Raw genomic sequence first — 15,948 nt, 5'->3', positions numbered from 1 at the left:
AGAAGAAACAAACAACCAAATAAATCAGTGTTGCGGTTATATTTTAAGTAAAGGTAGACCAGGTTGTTGGTTTTTCCTGAGCACGGCGTCAGACATTAAACACAGCTGTGGTAAAGCAAGGGGGAGAGTCTGGAAGAGTGTGAGAGGAACTGTTAGAGTACCCTAGATCCCCTTAATGGTGTTGTGGTCTGATGCAGTAAGTAAAGTGGAAAAGCAGCAGCGGGGGTCACAGAGTGGACCGGTGATGAGAGAGGGGGTTAAAAGGCTGGAGATGCAGAGGAGAGGAGGTAGGGTTGGTGTCTGACTTGAGAATAGATGACCTTGATTTGGAATGGAAATTGATGAGACGAGTTGGTGCAAATGGTGAAAGGCTAGGGAGTCATGGTAAGCCAGGGTTTTCATTGGCGTATGACTGGAGCAAAGACCTTCCATTCTCTGTGCAACCACCCATCACATAAACACCTTTGTGTGTCAAGGAAAAACAAGACAGCAGTAAATGTGCACATGAGCGCCTTGGTTTCACTGTATATTAGCCACTCTCTACGGAGTACTTTGTCAGTGTGGAACCTGTGTATCCCTGTATGTTTTTCATCATCTTGCTGTTTTCTCTTTTCTTTTTTTTGGGTGGGGGGTTCATCCAGAACTGCTTTCCAACACACATGTCACGATTGCTCATAGCACGTGTGTCTGATCATCCATGACCTAAAAAAACAATAGAGTTGTAGATGGCTGGGTTTTAACCGAGGTAGGCCTGCTGGTGTGGATTTGGGAGATGGTTGAAGGATGAACGGTTCACAGGGAGTGACAGCCTCGGGCCCACCAGGGAGGCAGAGAGGCACCGGTGCATGGAAAGAGGAGGTGGCCTCTGATGGGTACTGACTCCCGTGCACCACTGTCATGCTTAGCCAACCTCAGGGCTACTCAGGTCCTAATCAGCAGGATACAGAGCATCTCTTGGGGCAGGCAAGCCAAGCCACAGCTGCCTGGTGACTCCCTCTGCCCCTTCTCTTTCCTTCTCTCCAGTCTCAAGAATCATGAAGAACACACACACACACACACACACACACACACACACACACACACACACACACACACACACACTGCCTTAGCTTCTTCCTACACTCGTGCCCTTGTGTCATTATTGACTCATTCTCCTTGACTGCACTTCACCCATCCAGTGCCTGCCACTCATTACCTCAGGGCACTGGGGACTACACCACGCGCCCTATCCTCCGAGATTGTAACAACACAATTTCTTCACATCACCACAACAAAGACAAAGGGAGTGCCTAGGAGTGAAAAAGTCAGGTTTTCAAAAAAACAAACAAAAAAAACACCACATTTTTCTTCTATCCTTTACCCTCCAGCATGTACACATGATTGCCTAATCCTCATAGATTCATCTTCCTGCCAACTGCCATGCTCGGAGTGGTTTCCACTGTTATGAAACCCTCAAGATATCCCAATTGACTGCACAGGCAATATCGGGGTCATAAATCACTCCTCACCAAGAAAAGAAAATGTGAGGTATGTGAGCAAGCAAGCAGGTGTGATGGAAAAGCATCTGTCATCGTATTTTCATATAATATTTGGTCAGGGCGCTCAGCGAGGGTTGGGAATATCCTCAGAATGTTGGCGCTAAATGGGCGATTTTAAATAACAGAATCAAATCATGAGCGTGAATATTGACAGGGCCACATGTAAAGACACTCAGGAGTGTTATTTATGAGTTCCTATTCGGCCCCCGAGAGAGAGAGCAAGTCAGAAATTGACGTGACCTAAAATCAAAACGAGCCTGAGTCTGCTGGGCCTCTTACTGTAGCACAGTGAACTGTGAGGGGTAAAGTGTTGATTCACCTGCATGTTGATATTCAAAGGCTTGTAAAGAAGGGGAATAATTACCTGTATTTACAGAAAAAACCTGCAGGTTGACAGGCGTCTTTATAACACAACTTTGGCCAACAGCTGTCAAATGCATTTGACATTGTGCAGACCAGGGTGTGCTGACAACATCTATTTACAAAATAGCTGCGGTGCTAACAACATTTAAAGCTAAGGATGGACCACCAATTAAACTTTATAGTTCCAGGAACTTTTTGTGTGTGTTTTTTTAGGCTTGCAGAGTCTAGCTGCATGGAAAGCAGGCTATCTGCCATCTAAAACCATTCAATCCCTTCTCTGACAGAGCCAGCAAATATTCATATAGTTAGTAGGATAGATACAGTTTAAATGCAAATAAGCTGCTTCAAAGACAAGTTTACCTTAAGGACATGCACACACGACTAAATCCCCACCTTGTGTAAACTGAGATGTCAGCACAGCGTGATGACAGCGGAGCTGAGAAAGGAGCTCTGTGCTGTGCCGCTGGTGAGACTGACGTGTGCTCCTTAAGTGTTTGCCAAATACAATAGCGAGGGGCGACGCTTCTCCTCCAGTCAGCATGCACTGCTGCTGGTCAGAGTGACTTATTACAGCAGCAGATTCACTGTCAGCTTTAGGGAACATTTAAAAACGCAGCATACAAGAAAATGCTGAGATATACCGCCTGCAGTGTGCAAGTGCTGCACAGCTGCTGTCAGAAGTTACAAGAAAGGCCTGCATTTTTTTAAGCTAGCTGACTAGTTAGACAAATTTAATTTTTATTTTTTTTTATCTCTGTGCATGTGGTTTGTGTGTAGAATAGAGTGACCTCATCTGTAATGCCATTTTATAATCTTTGGTTGTGTAATGACATATAAAATGATCTGTAAGTGCAGAAGCTCCATCCATCTGCTCTTCAAAGCAGCAAATGGGAGGTAAGAGAGCTCAAAAGCAGAGGGAAGTTAGCTAAAACAGCTTGATTCATATACTGAGTAAACTGGGGGGCCGTACCAGGGTTCACTGCCTGTGAATCTTGCAAATCCATTTTAGTAGTGGCTAGAGCTGAAAGTCATCATAATAGATCCATTTTAATCTTAACAGATAGAGGCACTGTGCTCAAATCACACTCATTATTCCAATATTTGGAATCTGATTTGCCAAAAACAGCATTAAAAGATTACTGTAGCTAATCATTTCTGGATGGTTTGAGCAGCAGTCGCATACAGTAGTTTGTATTTAAACACAGTCTAACCAACCAAATCTGATTTCGTCGAGAGAGAAAAAAAAAGAAAAGCAAACGAACATCAACGTTGTGACTAATGAAAGAAATGTCAGGGCTGTGTTGACTTTGCTCTGTGACTACATGCTGTCATAAAATAAGCAACAGCCAGACGTTCATGTCACCAGATTGGCGTTGGATAGAAAACTGCTGTTAATCAGCATGCACTTGTTACCTCTCATGCTGTAATGACAGCAAATTATTGCACAGTCTAAAACTACAAAGCTAACTTTGTCTCTGGGTAAATGCAAAAGTGCACAGCAGCAGCATTTGTTGTTTGAACATTAGTGCTGGCAGCATACCTGTACCACAGGGTGTCCTCCAGACAAGGCCTTCACGGCTCCTCGGCTCCCCTCAGTCTCATAATGGGCCCTGTGGTGGGACTTTGGCTGCACTTCTATCTGTAGGTTGTAAGGGCCGGAGCAGGATGGAAGCTGCCAGTCAAGTGCTGGCAAAGATGGGCTGTAATTACATGACACATTGATTGTTATTAGGTGAGAATAACACTATGTATCATTCCCACCTTTCAACAGGATAGTGAATTCACATTTACACGGTCCAAAGATTTTGCCTTTCTGGGCTAAAACCCCCAGTGTCTGGCTTTTTCTTTCCTGAAAGAACAGTGAGTTATACGTTTCCACTTTGCTTGGAACAAATAAATGAAGACATATGGCAAATGATTGTCTTTTTATGTACATTCTGTTTTCTCTATTTTGGTTTTCATCTAATTTGCCAAAGTATGAACTACCATATTTTTTTTTCCTCCAAGGATCCAGAAGTCTGAATCTAAACTAAACTTGCTTTAAATTAGCCTGAAATTGGGACACTTTGTTGTAATCCAACTGGCTTGAGCCCTCTCCATTTCATCATGGTCTCTAATCTAATCAATTGAAGTCATCCCCCGACTGCGTGTAATTCCTTGGGTCTGGGTAATAATTAGTGGCCCCCGCTTTCCCCCTTTGTTTTTTCTTTCTTTTTGTGAAAAATAAATGAGAGACAAATGTGCCCCGGTTAGAGCGCGGCATGTTTTGCATTATGGTGTGGCAGGTGGAAAAAGACGCAGCGAGTTAAGAAAGTGACAGTGGGAGGAAAGACAGTTCTGGGGCACAAAAACAAATCTCTCACTGCCTGGCAGTCAGGCAGCTTTTTTAACACACACACACACATATGTATATGTATATATATATATATATGTATGTATATATAATTCAATTTTAAATTGATAACTGTAAAATTCTAAAATGCAAAAAGCTGGTGTTGAAGACAATGGTGTCATGGAACAAGGTCAGCCACACACCTTGCCTGGGAGCATGATATCTCTTTCTCAGAGCTACAGCTGGCCTCCTTCAACATCATTGTTCTCCTGATGGGGAGTCAAAGCTTCCCATGTGAACACCGTGGAGATATCTAAACCAAAACAAACATGTGCAAGACAATATTTCTCTTTGCCGGATGCCTGGTAAACGCAAACCCCTGACCTGAAGAGTGGCTCGACTGAAACCAATCTCTGGCATCTTTGTGGAACTTGCGGGCTGTTTGTTGACCCAAAATGAACTGATTTCCCCCCGCAGGACTTTATCTGCCTATTCAGTGCATGACATCACTTTAGCTACACAGAGAAAAGATGGGCCGATGGCGCGACAAACCAGTGGAGCGCGCCGGCTGATTAACTCACAGGCTGCTTCCCCTTCAGCCAGCCCTGTCACCATTGCTTCCTGTTGCTCAGTATCTTAATCAAACACTTGATTTCCGACAGGAAAGTGTGTTATTGGCTTAAGGGGGGGGGGGGGGGGGGGGGGGGGGAATGCCACAAGGGAGCAAAAAGAAAAAAACCCCGCTTTGCTCAATTGACAAAAATCAATACTATTGTTCAGTGCAAGAGTCTATTTGTCTGAGTGTGTGCATGTGTGACTGTATTCGTTGTTATATTTGTGTGAGGGTTGCGATGGCAACGGCGGCACATGCATGCTGGGCAACTCCTCAATGTGAAATACGATTTATGAAATAGTTCTGATCTTCAAAGGGAACTCCTTTGGAAGTGAAGGGCATGTAAATTGGAATCTCTGCCTTTTGAAGATTGAAAACTAAAACCATCTTGTCCTCACAATAAATAAAAAACATTATAAATGTGGGGAAAAAGAGAACAATGGAGAAATGGAATTGATGAAATGTGATGAATTGTAATATGTAGAAAATCCTGACCCTCAGACCAAGCGTTAGGATCATAATTCTGTCTTAAGCAGAGACACATAGACAATTTTCTTTTGGCTAAATTGCTGGCTATTTCAATTTCTGAACATTTAGACTGTACTTGATAGAGAATTACTAAATTTATTTGAGACAGCAGGAGCTGGTTCAGCCTACCTGAGGTAAGGCTTGGGTTTAGACCAGGAGTATGGGTGCTGAGGCACATCCAGGAACCCCCCACAGTAGCTCTCCTTCTTGAGGGCCAGGCGGGAGGGGTAGTCCTCGTGGCAGAGCTCTCCATCAGGACCAAGCTCCTCGCCTCCAGGTTCCACCTTCAGACTCATGGAGGCTGAGTGGTCCAGCATCGTCTTCCGCGTCTTGACTGGGATTCCCTCCCCCATGTCTACCACCCCATCTGTGGTTAGAGCATTGATTGCAGCCACGATGGCAGAGTTGGTGTACTGGTTGGTGTTGGCAAGCCAGTTATCATCCGTAATGCTGACCCTGGGGGAGCCATGTGGAGAGGGTGTCGCTGACTGGTTGGGTGAGCAGGGCGTTTGATGGTAGGAGGTGCCGTTGAAGCTGTACTTTCTCTTCCCCATGCTACCACCGCTGCCTCCACCGCCTCCACCACCTCCACTGTAGGAAGGGGAGTTTGGTCTAGAGCCACGAGGTTGTGCCGGCCAGCCTTCCTCAGCCACGGCTCCAATTTGAGGGGAGGTGGATGGTGAATTGTGAGGGGACCCTGCGGGGCCACTGGCATGTGGGCATGACAGAAGCATGGATGATCCTCGGGGAGAAACACAGGGGGACTGCCAGGGGGAGTTCTGCGGGGAGTTGTCGTAGTTATAGAACCCTGACTCATAGGATGACGCCTCAGAGTTGCAGCTGCGTGACGAAATGCTGCTGGCAGGGCTGAGGCAGCTGGGATCACGGTACCCCTCTGCATTGGGGAGCGTCAGTGTGACAATGTTGACCCCCCGTTTGACAATGTGGTCCTCACTGCTGCTCTCTTCAACCTCATCCTCAGGGTACTGGCTGTAGGCAGTGATCTCAATGCGGGGGCTTTCCAGGGCTGGAGCACCATTGGGTCTCAAGCTGTGCGGCAGATAATAACCTGATGCTGCATGATTGTCACTGCTGTATCCCGTCTGGTGGCAAGAGGAAACTGAGATGACTGGACTGGACTGTAAGGTATGGTACTGAGTGGCCAGACAGGGGCTGCCCATACCCAGAGGAAGGGACAGGCTGACGTTTGGTGTGTAGCTGTATGCATCTGAAAAAATAAGAAGTATATTTAAGAAACAGAGAATCACAAATATGTGTTACTTTCCAGAGCAAAGTTCAGAATGTAAAAAAATGATATTCCCATACAACTAAATTGCATTTTTAAAACAAGCATAGCATTAGTTCTGGCAGGCCTTGGAGTGAAGCTCAGTGGTCTCAAAGCCAAACAGCCCATATCAGAGGATAGCTAATTTAATTCCCATCTTATTGGGAAATCTCAAATAGAACATGTTATTTAAACTACCTCATCTTGCATAAAGTCGCAGCTGCCTGTGGAGTCACTTTGCAAAGCCACCTCTGCCTCAGCCCCTCCATTTCAGTCTATACAATCTAATTCTGATGTATTCATGCTCCCTCTCAGTTGTGTCTGTCCCTGCTGCTGTTGTCACTGTTGTTTCTCCCAGAGGTTTCTTCCTCTAAAGAGGGAGTTTTTTTTCCCCACTGTCGCCGAGTGCTTGCTCAAAGGAGTTTGTCTGATTGTTGGCATTTCTCTTTATTATTACAGAGTCTTTACTTTATGATATTAAAAGCTTTGAGGTGACTGTTGTTTTGATTTGGTGCTATACAAATAAAATTGAATTGAATTTGTCATGTTTTGCAATGTTAACCAGTCTTCTGAAATACCACAGGGATAAATGCAAAACTTCTTGGTAAAAAATAAACTGAGAAAACACGTTGAAGAAAAAAATTTATTTGTGAAACACACTATGACTAAACATAATTTTGGAGAACACTATAGCCTAACTGCGAGGGAATGTAATTTCTAGAACTGGTCACATTTAAGAACTCTGGTCACATTTAAGAACAATACCCCTACACAAATCTCTCCAGTATGTTTTTCAGATTCTGACTAGCCCACTTCTTTATAAACATCTGGAGAAGCTTAGCAATCATCTCAAAGCGGTTACTGTATGAGGCTGCTGTGTAGTCGCAAGTCGAGCAGCCACTCTGTTTGTTTGATCAGTTCATCTAAGGCTTTATTTGGCACACCCTGCTGTCATATGTACTCTACAGGAATTCCTCCAGCAGCACTGATGGATGCTTTATTTGATTGATTGCATCACTCACTGAGTGAATTAGGCCCTCCCCTGTGGAAAACTGACAGCACTCTCGCATCGCTCTGAGCATGTGATTAAGTCAAGGAGAGTTTGCTTTTGCGCTACACACAGATACACCACCGGTACACACATAAACAGAGGACAAGTGCAGGCAGGTACACAAGGAAATCACGTCCAGTGCAACAATATAGAGCCCAGATAGCTTGGAAGGCAGGCATGCCTCTTCAGTTAGCCTTGACACGGGTGGCTGCTGTGTCAACAGTTGTAAACCTCACGCCTGCCTTTTATTGATAACGTCAATGAGGGTAAAAATAGCTACAGAAATAAAACCATTCAGTCTGAAACCCAGCAAAGGGCATTCCCCTCTCTGAACCATTCGATATTTGTTAACCACAATACTGTGTATCACATGAAATGACAGATCTGTCACACAACATAAAATATGTGGGTAGGCAAGGTAAAATTAGCTTATGAGAGTCTATTTTCAGAGGTAGTAACACTACGTGCGCAGGACATGTATTCCAGGAGATGCGCATGTATTGTGACAGAAACCCAAACTAAATTGAAGTCGTCCTTTTGAAAACTATAAGAGACACTTATTCACTAAACCTACAGACTTGGAAAAGTTACTTTTTATACGGGGTTAGAAGAGGCTAAATGTCAAACCCCTTTAGAGCCTACTTCACAGAATTACAATGTCATAATAGCAGATCAGTACGCACCTTTCTCCCCTTCCTTCTGGACACTTTGGCTGTACTCAAAAATGTAGTTGAAATCAAACTCTTGCTCTTCATGCTGAAAACTCATTTCTGCACCACTCATCGTAGTCTTTCAAAGTAAGGGCGAGTGAGCATTCAGCTCAGTCTTCGCCGATGCTCTTTTTCTCTGGTTTGAACAGATGATAATCTCCTGCCCACTCTAGCCCTTGTGACACACCTCCTCAGTTCAGGCCTGACTGACTTTGCTTACAGTTGCGGCTGTTTTTTTTCCCCCCCTTCCTTTTGAATGTGTGTGATCAGTGCACTGCGCTGCAGCACACTTCACTTCTTCTAACACCCACTCAAACACACTAGGGCTTTCACTCTTGTTTGCTGCATGATCTTGAAACTTGGCTTTTCCGGGTGACACGCATCACAACTGCCGAATAACAAAATTGGGAAAGCAGATCAGATTTTGTTGGGGTGAAGCGAGTAAAAGAGAAATCAAAATGAGTCACTAACAAGAGGCAGTGCCTCCCCGGTTGTTTGCAATGTGCTGAAAATGCAGTGCAAGCAGATTTAATTTGAAAACACAAATTATAGCGTGCTCTCTTTGCACTCCCCAATTTTTTTCCAATTATGCTATTGTGATCAAAACACATTCTCTCCCTACAACCAAACTAGTCTGACTAAAGAATGGACGGGTTTATCCGCAGGCATTGTGGTCTAGGCTGGGCTAAGAGTGACGGGACCTCATAGAGAGATAGGTGGTCGCCCACAAAAGTCATCTGCAGCCTCTGGAACTAAGAACTCTGGGGCCACTTATCGCACATGGCTGAGTATGCGCTATGGCAGAACACCAGCATGGTCTCTGTGTGTGTGTTTGTGTGTGTCTGTGTGCTTGCGTTTGAGTGTCTGCGTGTCTGAGTTTATGTGTGACACTAAAGCAGCCCTCGCCACACTGCTGGAGCTGTGTGTGGTTAAGCACGTCTCCTTGTCAAGCAAGCTACCCCAACATCCCTGCATGCACAGATCACAGTGCTCCCTCTTACTCACAAACACATGTATATACACGCACATCTGTTACAAATTATAAAGCTTAGTATCAAGGGACTGAACTGAATAATAATACCGCCTGCACCCGTCCCTCTCTAACCTCAGAGACAAAATTAAATTCCTGAAATCCACCAAAAGCCAGTGATATCACCACTATGAATTAAGGCTATAAGTGACTTGTGATCAGATTTTGCCCTCTCACTCTGAATCACAAAGCTATAAATAGAGAGTTTGCTTTTGATTGCATGGGAAAGTAAATAATATTTAGCAGCCTCTGAGCTATCTGACCCTGAACTTTAACATCTCACTTGGCTCATTTGGAGAAAAATTTCAATTTTTTATTTATTTATTCATTTTAAAAAAGGAAGTAAAGTAGAGAAATTGACATGAAGATCTTAACAAAGACTGCAGGTGACAGCAACAGTGTAACCCCCATCATATTTCACTGCACATAATGAGAAGCACCTGCAAAGATAGCTGGAGACACCTAATGGTGTGTATGTAAACTGAGCTTATCTGCTTCTTGTGTATTACTTGCGTGTTATTTTGTGCGTTGTTTTTTTAAAATAGAACAAGGGGAGGTAAATCGTGACACCATCAAAAAGGCCAAAACGTTTCTTTAGAATTTGATATTTTTAGCTTGTTATAATTAAACATATTTACCAAAACAAACGCTTAGACAATAATTTAAGACGTCTATAAATTTGCAAACGTAAAATATGAGGGTATAATGCAGTGACAGCTCTCAGTAATCTTATCTCACAGAAGGATTAACCCCGAGTTTGCCCTGATGCGCTCTCCATTTTTGCATTAACTGCAGCACCTGGTGTCAATACATCTTTAAATTAAAAAAAACACAGCTAAAGCGAGGTAATACATATGTATACATATATGTATGTATATAGGGGTACAGTGCTGGTGATGCGCAGTCATGTAGGGTTCTTTACCTTCTTCTGCAGACTTCATATCGGCGGCGAGAGAAGTAAGTAACTGGAGTCCTCGCTCCTTGCCGGTTGCTGCTCCAAAGCTGAACTTGGAAGCGACGCTCAGGCAAAAGGTATCCTGCATTCAACAAGCGATGCGCAACTTTCACCGGCTGCGAGGCTGTAATGTGCAACGAGAGTATTCAAAACACCACTGATTCTCTAGACAAACCACTAAACAGGAGCATATTTCGCAAAAAGACTCGTTGGAAATCGAGTGTACAACTTTGAACCACACGGCGATGGACTGCGCACCAAAGGAAACGGGAACAGGGGGTTAGGAGAGGCGCGCAGGTACGGCTGCTAAAGGTGAGTTTTGCTCTCTTCGACCCAATGGAGGTTTTAAAGAATGTCCACAGGTCTGTGACGCAGAGCGGTTTGTCGGAGGGGCCGGCTCCGGTGCTTTTAAAGTTGGAAAACACCCTCCGTCCTCCCGTCAGTGCGCCGCCCATTGAGGGTTGACGCTGCCGGCTTCTGCAACCTCCTGGACCGCCTGATGATGTCTTTCATCCTGGGATCCCAGCGGAGGAGGTGGGAGGTGTGTGTGTGTGTGTGTGTGTGTGTGTGTGTGTGTGTGTGTGTGTGTGTGTGTGCGTGAGAGAGAGAGAGAGAGTGAAAGAGACTGAAAGCCCACACACAAGGTTAACGTTAAGTCAACAAGAGGTCCGTTCTTCACATTTTTATGATAAAATTAGCCAACAAAACAATCGCAGCGAGTATTCATTTCCTTCAGCTGCTGGAGGCTCAGATTGTTTTCGAGGGATTTCAGAAGTTTTCTTCTTCTTACTTAAATCCCACTGTAGCCCCTCTTATCAGCAAACCACATTGGGTAGTTCTCCACTGTTATCTGTCATGACGACACACAGTCTTTGTCCCATGTTTTTCTATGGATAAACTTGCTTTACTTGTGAGATGTTACCTAAGTTTGGGTAGTGGAGTTGATGGGTGTATCCTCAACAGTTCATATTGTAGGCTATATATATTCATGTGATTATTATGGCCTTTCCCATTTACATTGGCAGTCAAGTTATTTTGATCATTAGAACATTTACTTAATATCCATTTTCTTCTTAAAAAAAAATATAATAAAAACAATATCACATCATTTTCAAAAAAATGTTTGCCAAAATCTTGTTTAATCTAAGTGTAATCTGTTGCATATTGCTTATATTATTTAAATGTATGTTGTAATTTTGTTATTTTCTTGTCATTCTTTGAAAGTCCTAACCAGTTCCTACAGGTATTTACGTGACAGCACAGTGGAACAATGATGTAACAACCAGTGAGAGGTTTTTTCTTACAACAACGGAGAAATAAATAACTTTTTGTTACCTAATTATTTAAAATTACTTTCTGTGTCAAATTAAATCCAAGTGGTAATAGCAGTGTTCAGGTTTGATGCAGGTGCCCTAGGAAAATCTACGTATTTCTCAGTAACCTGGTCACTGCTTAGTAGTCATTGTTTAAAAAATACATATTTTTAAATTTTTTTATTATAATTTTCCACATAGATAAATATTATAGTGCACCATATTACTTTAAATTACATTCTTCCGAAATTATTACTCATTTTATAGGTACTGTATTTCATAGATGCTATGCTGAGAAGAACCATGTGGTAAATGTTGGGACATTTTTTATATAAAAACTACCAGAACTTAGCAAAGCAATTTACAGAGAGTTTACTGGGTAAATCACCGCTCATTAAAAAGCAGTGAAAGTTTTGTATTTAAATCACCACCATTATATCACAGAATTCAGCAACATCAATGACGTTGTTGCTGAATTCTGTCACAGACTTTAGGTCAGTTATCTCTGACTTCCATGTCTTCTTAATCTCTAGTAATCAGGGGTTGCATTTAAATGAAATAATAGCCAGCAGAATTTCACTCTGGACACTACACGGGTATTTGTTCCAAAACTCACAACAATTGACTTTGTAAGCACAACCCAGGTGTCCAGTTCAGTGTCTCTAATCATCTAAGATGAAAGATGATGATGTCTTAGAGAAAGCTGGCAGATACAACCACCTGTTTGTCAAAGCAGTCACAAACTTAATTATGTATAACTTTAAAGCTTAAGCCTTAGACATTTCAATGTAAGCATCTAATCAATTGTAAAGACAAGGAGTGCATATAGGATAGTGATATCACTGTGTGTTGGTGCCATGGGCATGTTTAGCAATGCCTTGGATGAACTCTCCTCTAAGGTTTCTTTACTGATGGAGCAGGAAAAGCATGTTTTCCACTGTGTTTGTTGCATGTTTGACTCTGTTGGTTTGTCTTCTTGTCCGTCAGCAACGTTGTGCAAAAGCAACCGAACAGAATTCCATGAAACCTGATGAAGAGGTGGCACGTGGCAAAGGAAGAACCCATTAAATTTTAGTGAGACTCCAGATCAATTTCTATAAAACAGACAGGGCATTGGTCTTGGCATGAGGATGCACTCTACAAGAGTCTCTCTAGCTCCTTTTGAATTAGGTCCAGTTTTTTTTTTTTTTTTTTTTTTTTAAAGACTCTGAATCTGAAATGTAGCTGGCAAGCTTGAGGATGATCACACATAATCAGAAGCAGACTGTCTTTTGGGAGCAGGCAGGCATGGTGTGTGGACGCGGGGGGGGGGGGGGGGGGGGGCATGTGTAAGCAGTCTGCACGAGGGGAAAGTAATAGTACGCTCTGTTTTCTTTGCCTGCAGTAGCTCTCTGGCGTCAGCTGCGGCTTGGCTGATGAGCATGTGTGAGCTCAAAGATGAAAAAGAAGAATCACATAGTTCGGGAGACGAATTATGATACAAACCAGCGGTAGGAACAAAAAAAAGGAGCTGCATAACTGATTGGCACTGTCAGTGGCATGGAGCTACGCAAGTTGTTGAACAGCTTTAAAGCGACTGTGGTGGGGCACAGTTCAGTGGCAGTCAACAGGCTTATCTTGATGGATTCCGTGATACTGAGTGAAGTGTCATTAACTGCAGTCTGTCAACAATAGTCAGAGTTAGTCAGAACATCAATAGTGACAGACAATATAGCCTTCGGGTTATTAGGCAGTCTATAAATCATGGTAAAAATCTCATGAATCTCATCATGTGTGCATTTATAGTAACTATACCTAATTATAAGTAACTTTCACTTTTTGGTAAATACTATTTCATGAGTTTGACTGTGTCTCTCTCAGCAGTGTAACCGATGCCCAGATTTACAGTTTTTTCTGAATGCTTAAACCCTAACTGTAATTCCTGTAGCACAATCTCTAAAACTATTCAGACTTATAGCAAAACCACTCACTGAGTTTGCAAAACTAAAAGCACAAAAACTGCTTTGCACTCAGTTTGCAATTTTGTAACACACACTTTGCAAAACTGTAGGCACAATTCACTGCACAACACTCAATTACCAAATTTCCAACACACTCCTAGCAAAAGTATACACATGTATGGCTATCATTAACACTAATTTGCCAACTGTCTGGCACACTTTCACATGTGAAAACTTTTTTAGATAATTAGTTCACTTTGCAATCAGCCTAAGCACTATAATACAGGTAAGCTGTGTGTGCGGAGTACAATGGAGGGAGCAGAAAGAGTGAGAAGTAGAGGAGGCCGAGGAAGAGGACGTGGAGGTGAAGAAGTAGGATGAAGAGGACGACAAGGACAAGGAGGAGCAAGAGGAAGACGAGGAGGAGGGAGAGGAAGATGAGGAGGGGGGAGAGGAAGGGTAGGAAGAGTAAGAAATAGAATTGCTGATGACATCAGAGCTACAATAGTGGACCATGTAATCAACCGTGGAATGACCCTGAGGGTAGCTGGCCAACGGGTCCAGCCTAACTCGAGCCGCTACACTGTAGCAAGTACCATAGGGACATCTTGAAATGAGAATCGGTTAGTACAGTCACTTTGCACAAAGATTTGTAGCACTGCCATATGCCAATGAGAAACACACCAATACCATTGATGTAAAAATACTGAAATTGTTACTTTACAGAATTGCTAGATGACCAGATGCTGGGGGCAGAGGAAGCATGTTCACTGCAGACCAAGTAACCCATATAGTCATTATGGCGATTGCAAATAATCCTATACTTGGAAATAAACACTTGTGTTTGTTTTGATGTACTTGAAGTTTGGATCCCTCTATGCTTATGGATCTATGACAGAAGTATGAGCTCAAACTGACATACAGTAGCCTACCTTGTGCACAGAGAAAGCAAAAGCCAGATGTGTTTTGTATTCATACCATCAGTGTGCAGTTGGTGCATTGTGTGCTTAGTAGATGATGGCTTGTGTGTACTGTTTGATACGGAAACACCATTTTTACGAAGGTGTGAAGAGTTAATCTAGCTGTGTTTGCTTTTGCAAGAGAACTACAATGTTTTGATTATTGAGTGACAGGTTTTCTTATTTGTGTGAAGAGTTTTGCAAAATTAGCCAATAGTTACAAAAAATGTGCTTAAGCAATCAGAAAAACTGTAAGTACCCACTAGAGTTTAAGCATAAATGAGGTCAGATCTTTATATCATAAAGATCTATACTTGTTCTCTGTTCACTTGCCAAAAATAAACCCTGTGGTTCTGCTTATTTTTCAACAGAAGCTCAAATCCATATTTGTCACTGGGCTAAATAAGTTTGCAGAGTGTTTAAACTTTGTCTATTAATGCTACCATGTCAAAAAAGGAGTACTCAATCTAGAAAACATTTGAAGAAGTTGCCTTCACTTTGCATTTTTTTTGGAAAAGTACGATTATACATTATAGAGTTCATACATCTGGCCCTGCGACACTGCACGCACTGAGCAGCCGCAACAGGTCTGCAGAGAGCATTAGAGAAAAAGCACATCTTGCGCTCAGATTTATGAGTGGCCTGCGCCTCGCTCGTGTATTTCATAGAAAATGACAATTTCTTGTGTCCTTGTAAACACACAGATGCTGCTTTTTACATTTGCACAAACTAACTTGTTGCCAGTGTATTTTGTTTTGCTTTTTCCTCCATTAAAAAAAGAAATAAATCAAAGGTATCAAGATCAGGAGCGTTCAGTGCAGGGTACAAATTCCACTCCTGTTTCCTCCTGGTTTCTTGTGTTTGCTCAAGCTTCGGTGTGGCACAGAACTGTAAAGAGCCGGAGCCTATTTGTCGGTGCTGCTGCTGATATAATAAATGACATGAGTGGCTTTTGTAGCCGAGTTCTCTACGTAATGCCAGCTGCTATAATGTTTACTACTAGTGGTTTGGCCCAGGAGTCAGGCTACATCTCGGCATGTTGAGAATACTTTTTTTTTCTTAGAACTCGCCATAAAAGATTTACACTTAAAAGACAGACCAAAAGTTAACAGGTATAAATAAACTCATCCGAGGCTTTCCAAGCGCTGGGCTTAGCCTTGTCATATTTGTTTGTCTAGACATCAGGGATGCTACCACTGGGGGAAAAAGGGGGAGCCTGAAGCAGATGTTACAGTTTTTTCTGAATGCTTAAACCCTAACTGAGATTCCTGTAGCACAATCTCTAAAACTATTCAGACTTATAGCAAAACCACTCACTGAGTCTGCAAAAC

General features: G+C 42.8%; 1 protein-coding gene across 2 annotated transcripts in view; it reads right to left on the bottom strand.

The window, feature by feature from the left end:
* Window positions 1–10,878, bottom strand: part of LOC113032039 (nuclear factor of activated T-cells, cytoplasmic 1-like) — a 60,712-nt gene extending 49,834 nt beyond the window's left edge. The window contains exons 1-3 of one of the 2 annotated variants that reach the window (XM_026184684.1): window positions 10,373–10,878; window positions 5,504–6,602; window positions 3,442–3,601 (exon numbers count right to left, since the gene is read on the bottom strand). In XM_026184684.1, the coding sequence (XP_026040469.1) occupies window positions 3,442–3,601; window positions 5,504–6,602; window positions 10,373–10,493 (1,380 nt within the window). In that variant the 5' untranslated portion in view covers window positions 10,494–10,878. Of the gene's footprint in view, window positions 1–3,441; window positions 3,602–5,503; window positions 6,603–8,393; window positions 8,640–10,372 lie in introns of those variants that run through there. The other variant, XM_026184685.1, reaches the window with a different exon arrangement.
* Window positions 10,879–15,948: the final 5,070 nt, after the last annotated feature.

Source organism: Astatotilapia calliptera, chromosome 11, assembly GCF_900246225.1.
Source record: "Astatotilapia calliptera chromosome 11, fAstCal1.2, whole genome shotgun sequence".
NCBI lineage: Eukaryota > Metazoa > Chordata > Actinopteri > Cichliformes > Cichlidae > Astatotilapia > Astatotilapia calliptera.
Note: the sequence above shows the minus strand (reverse complement) of the source record. Positions and strands in the feature narration are given on the sequence as shown.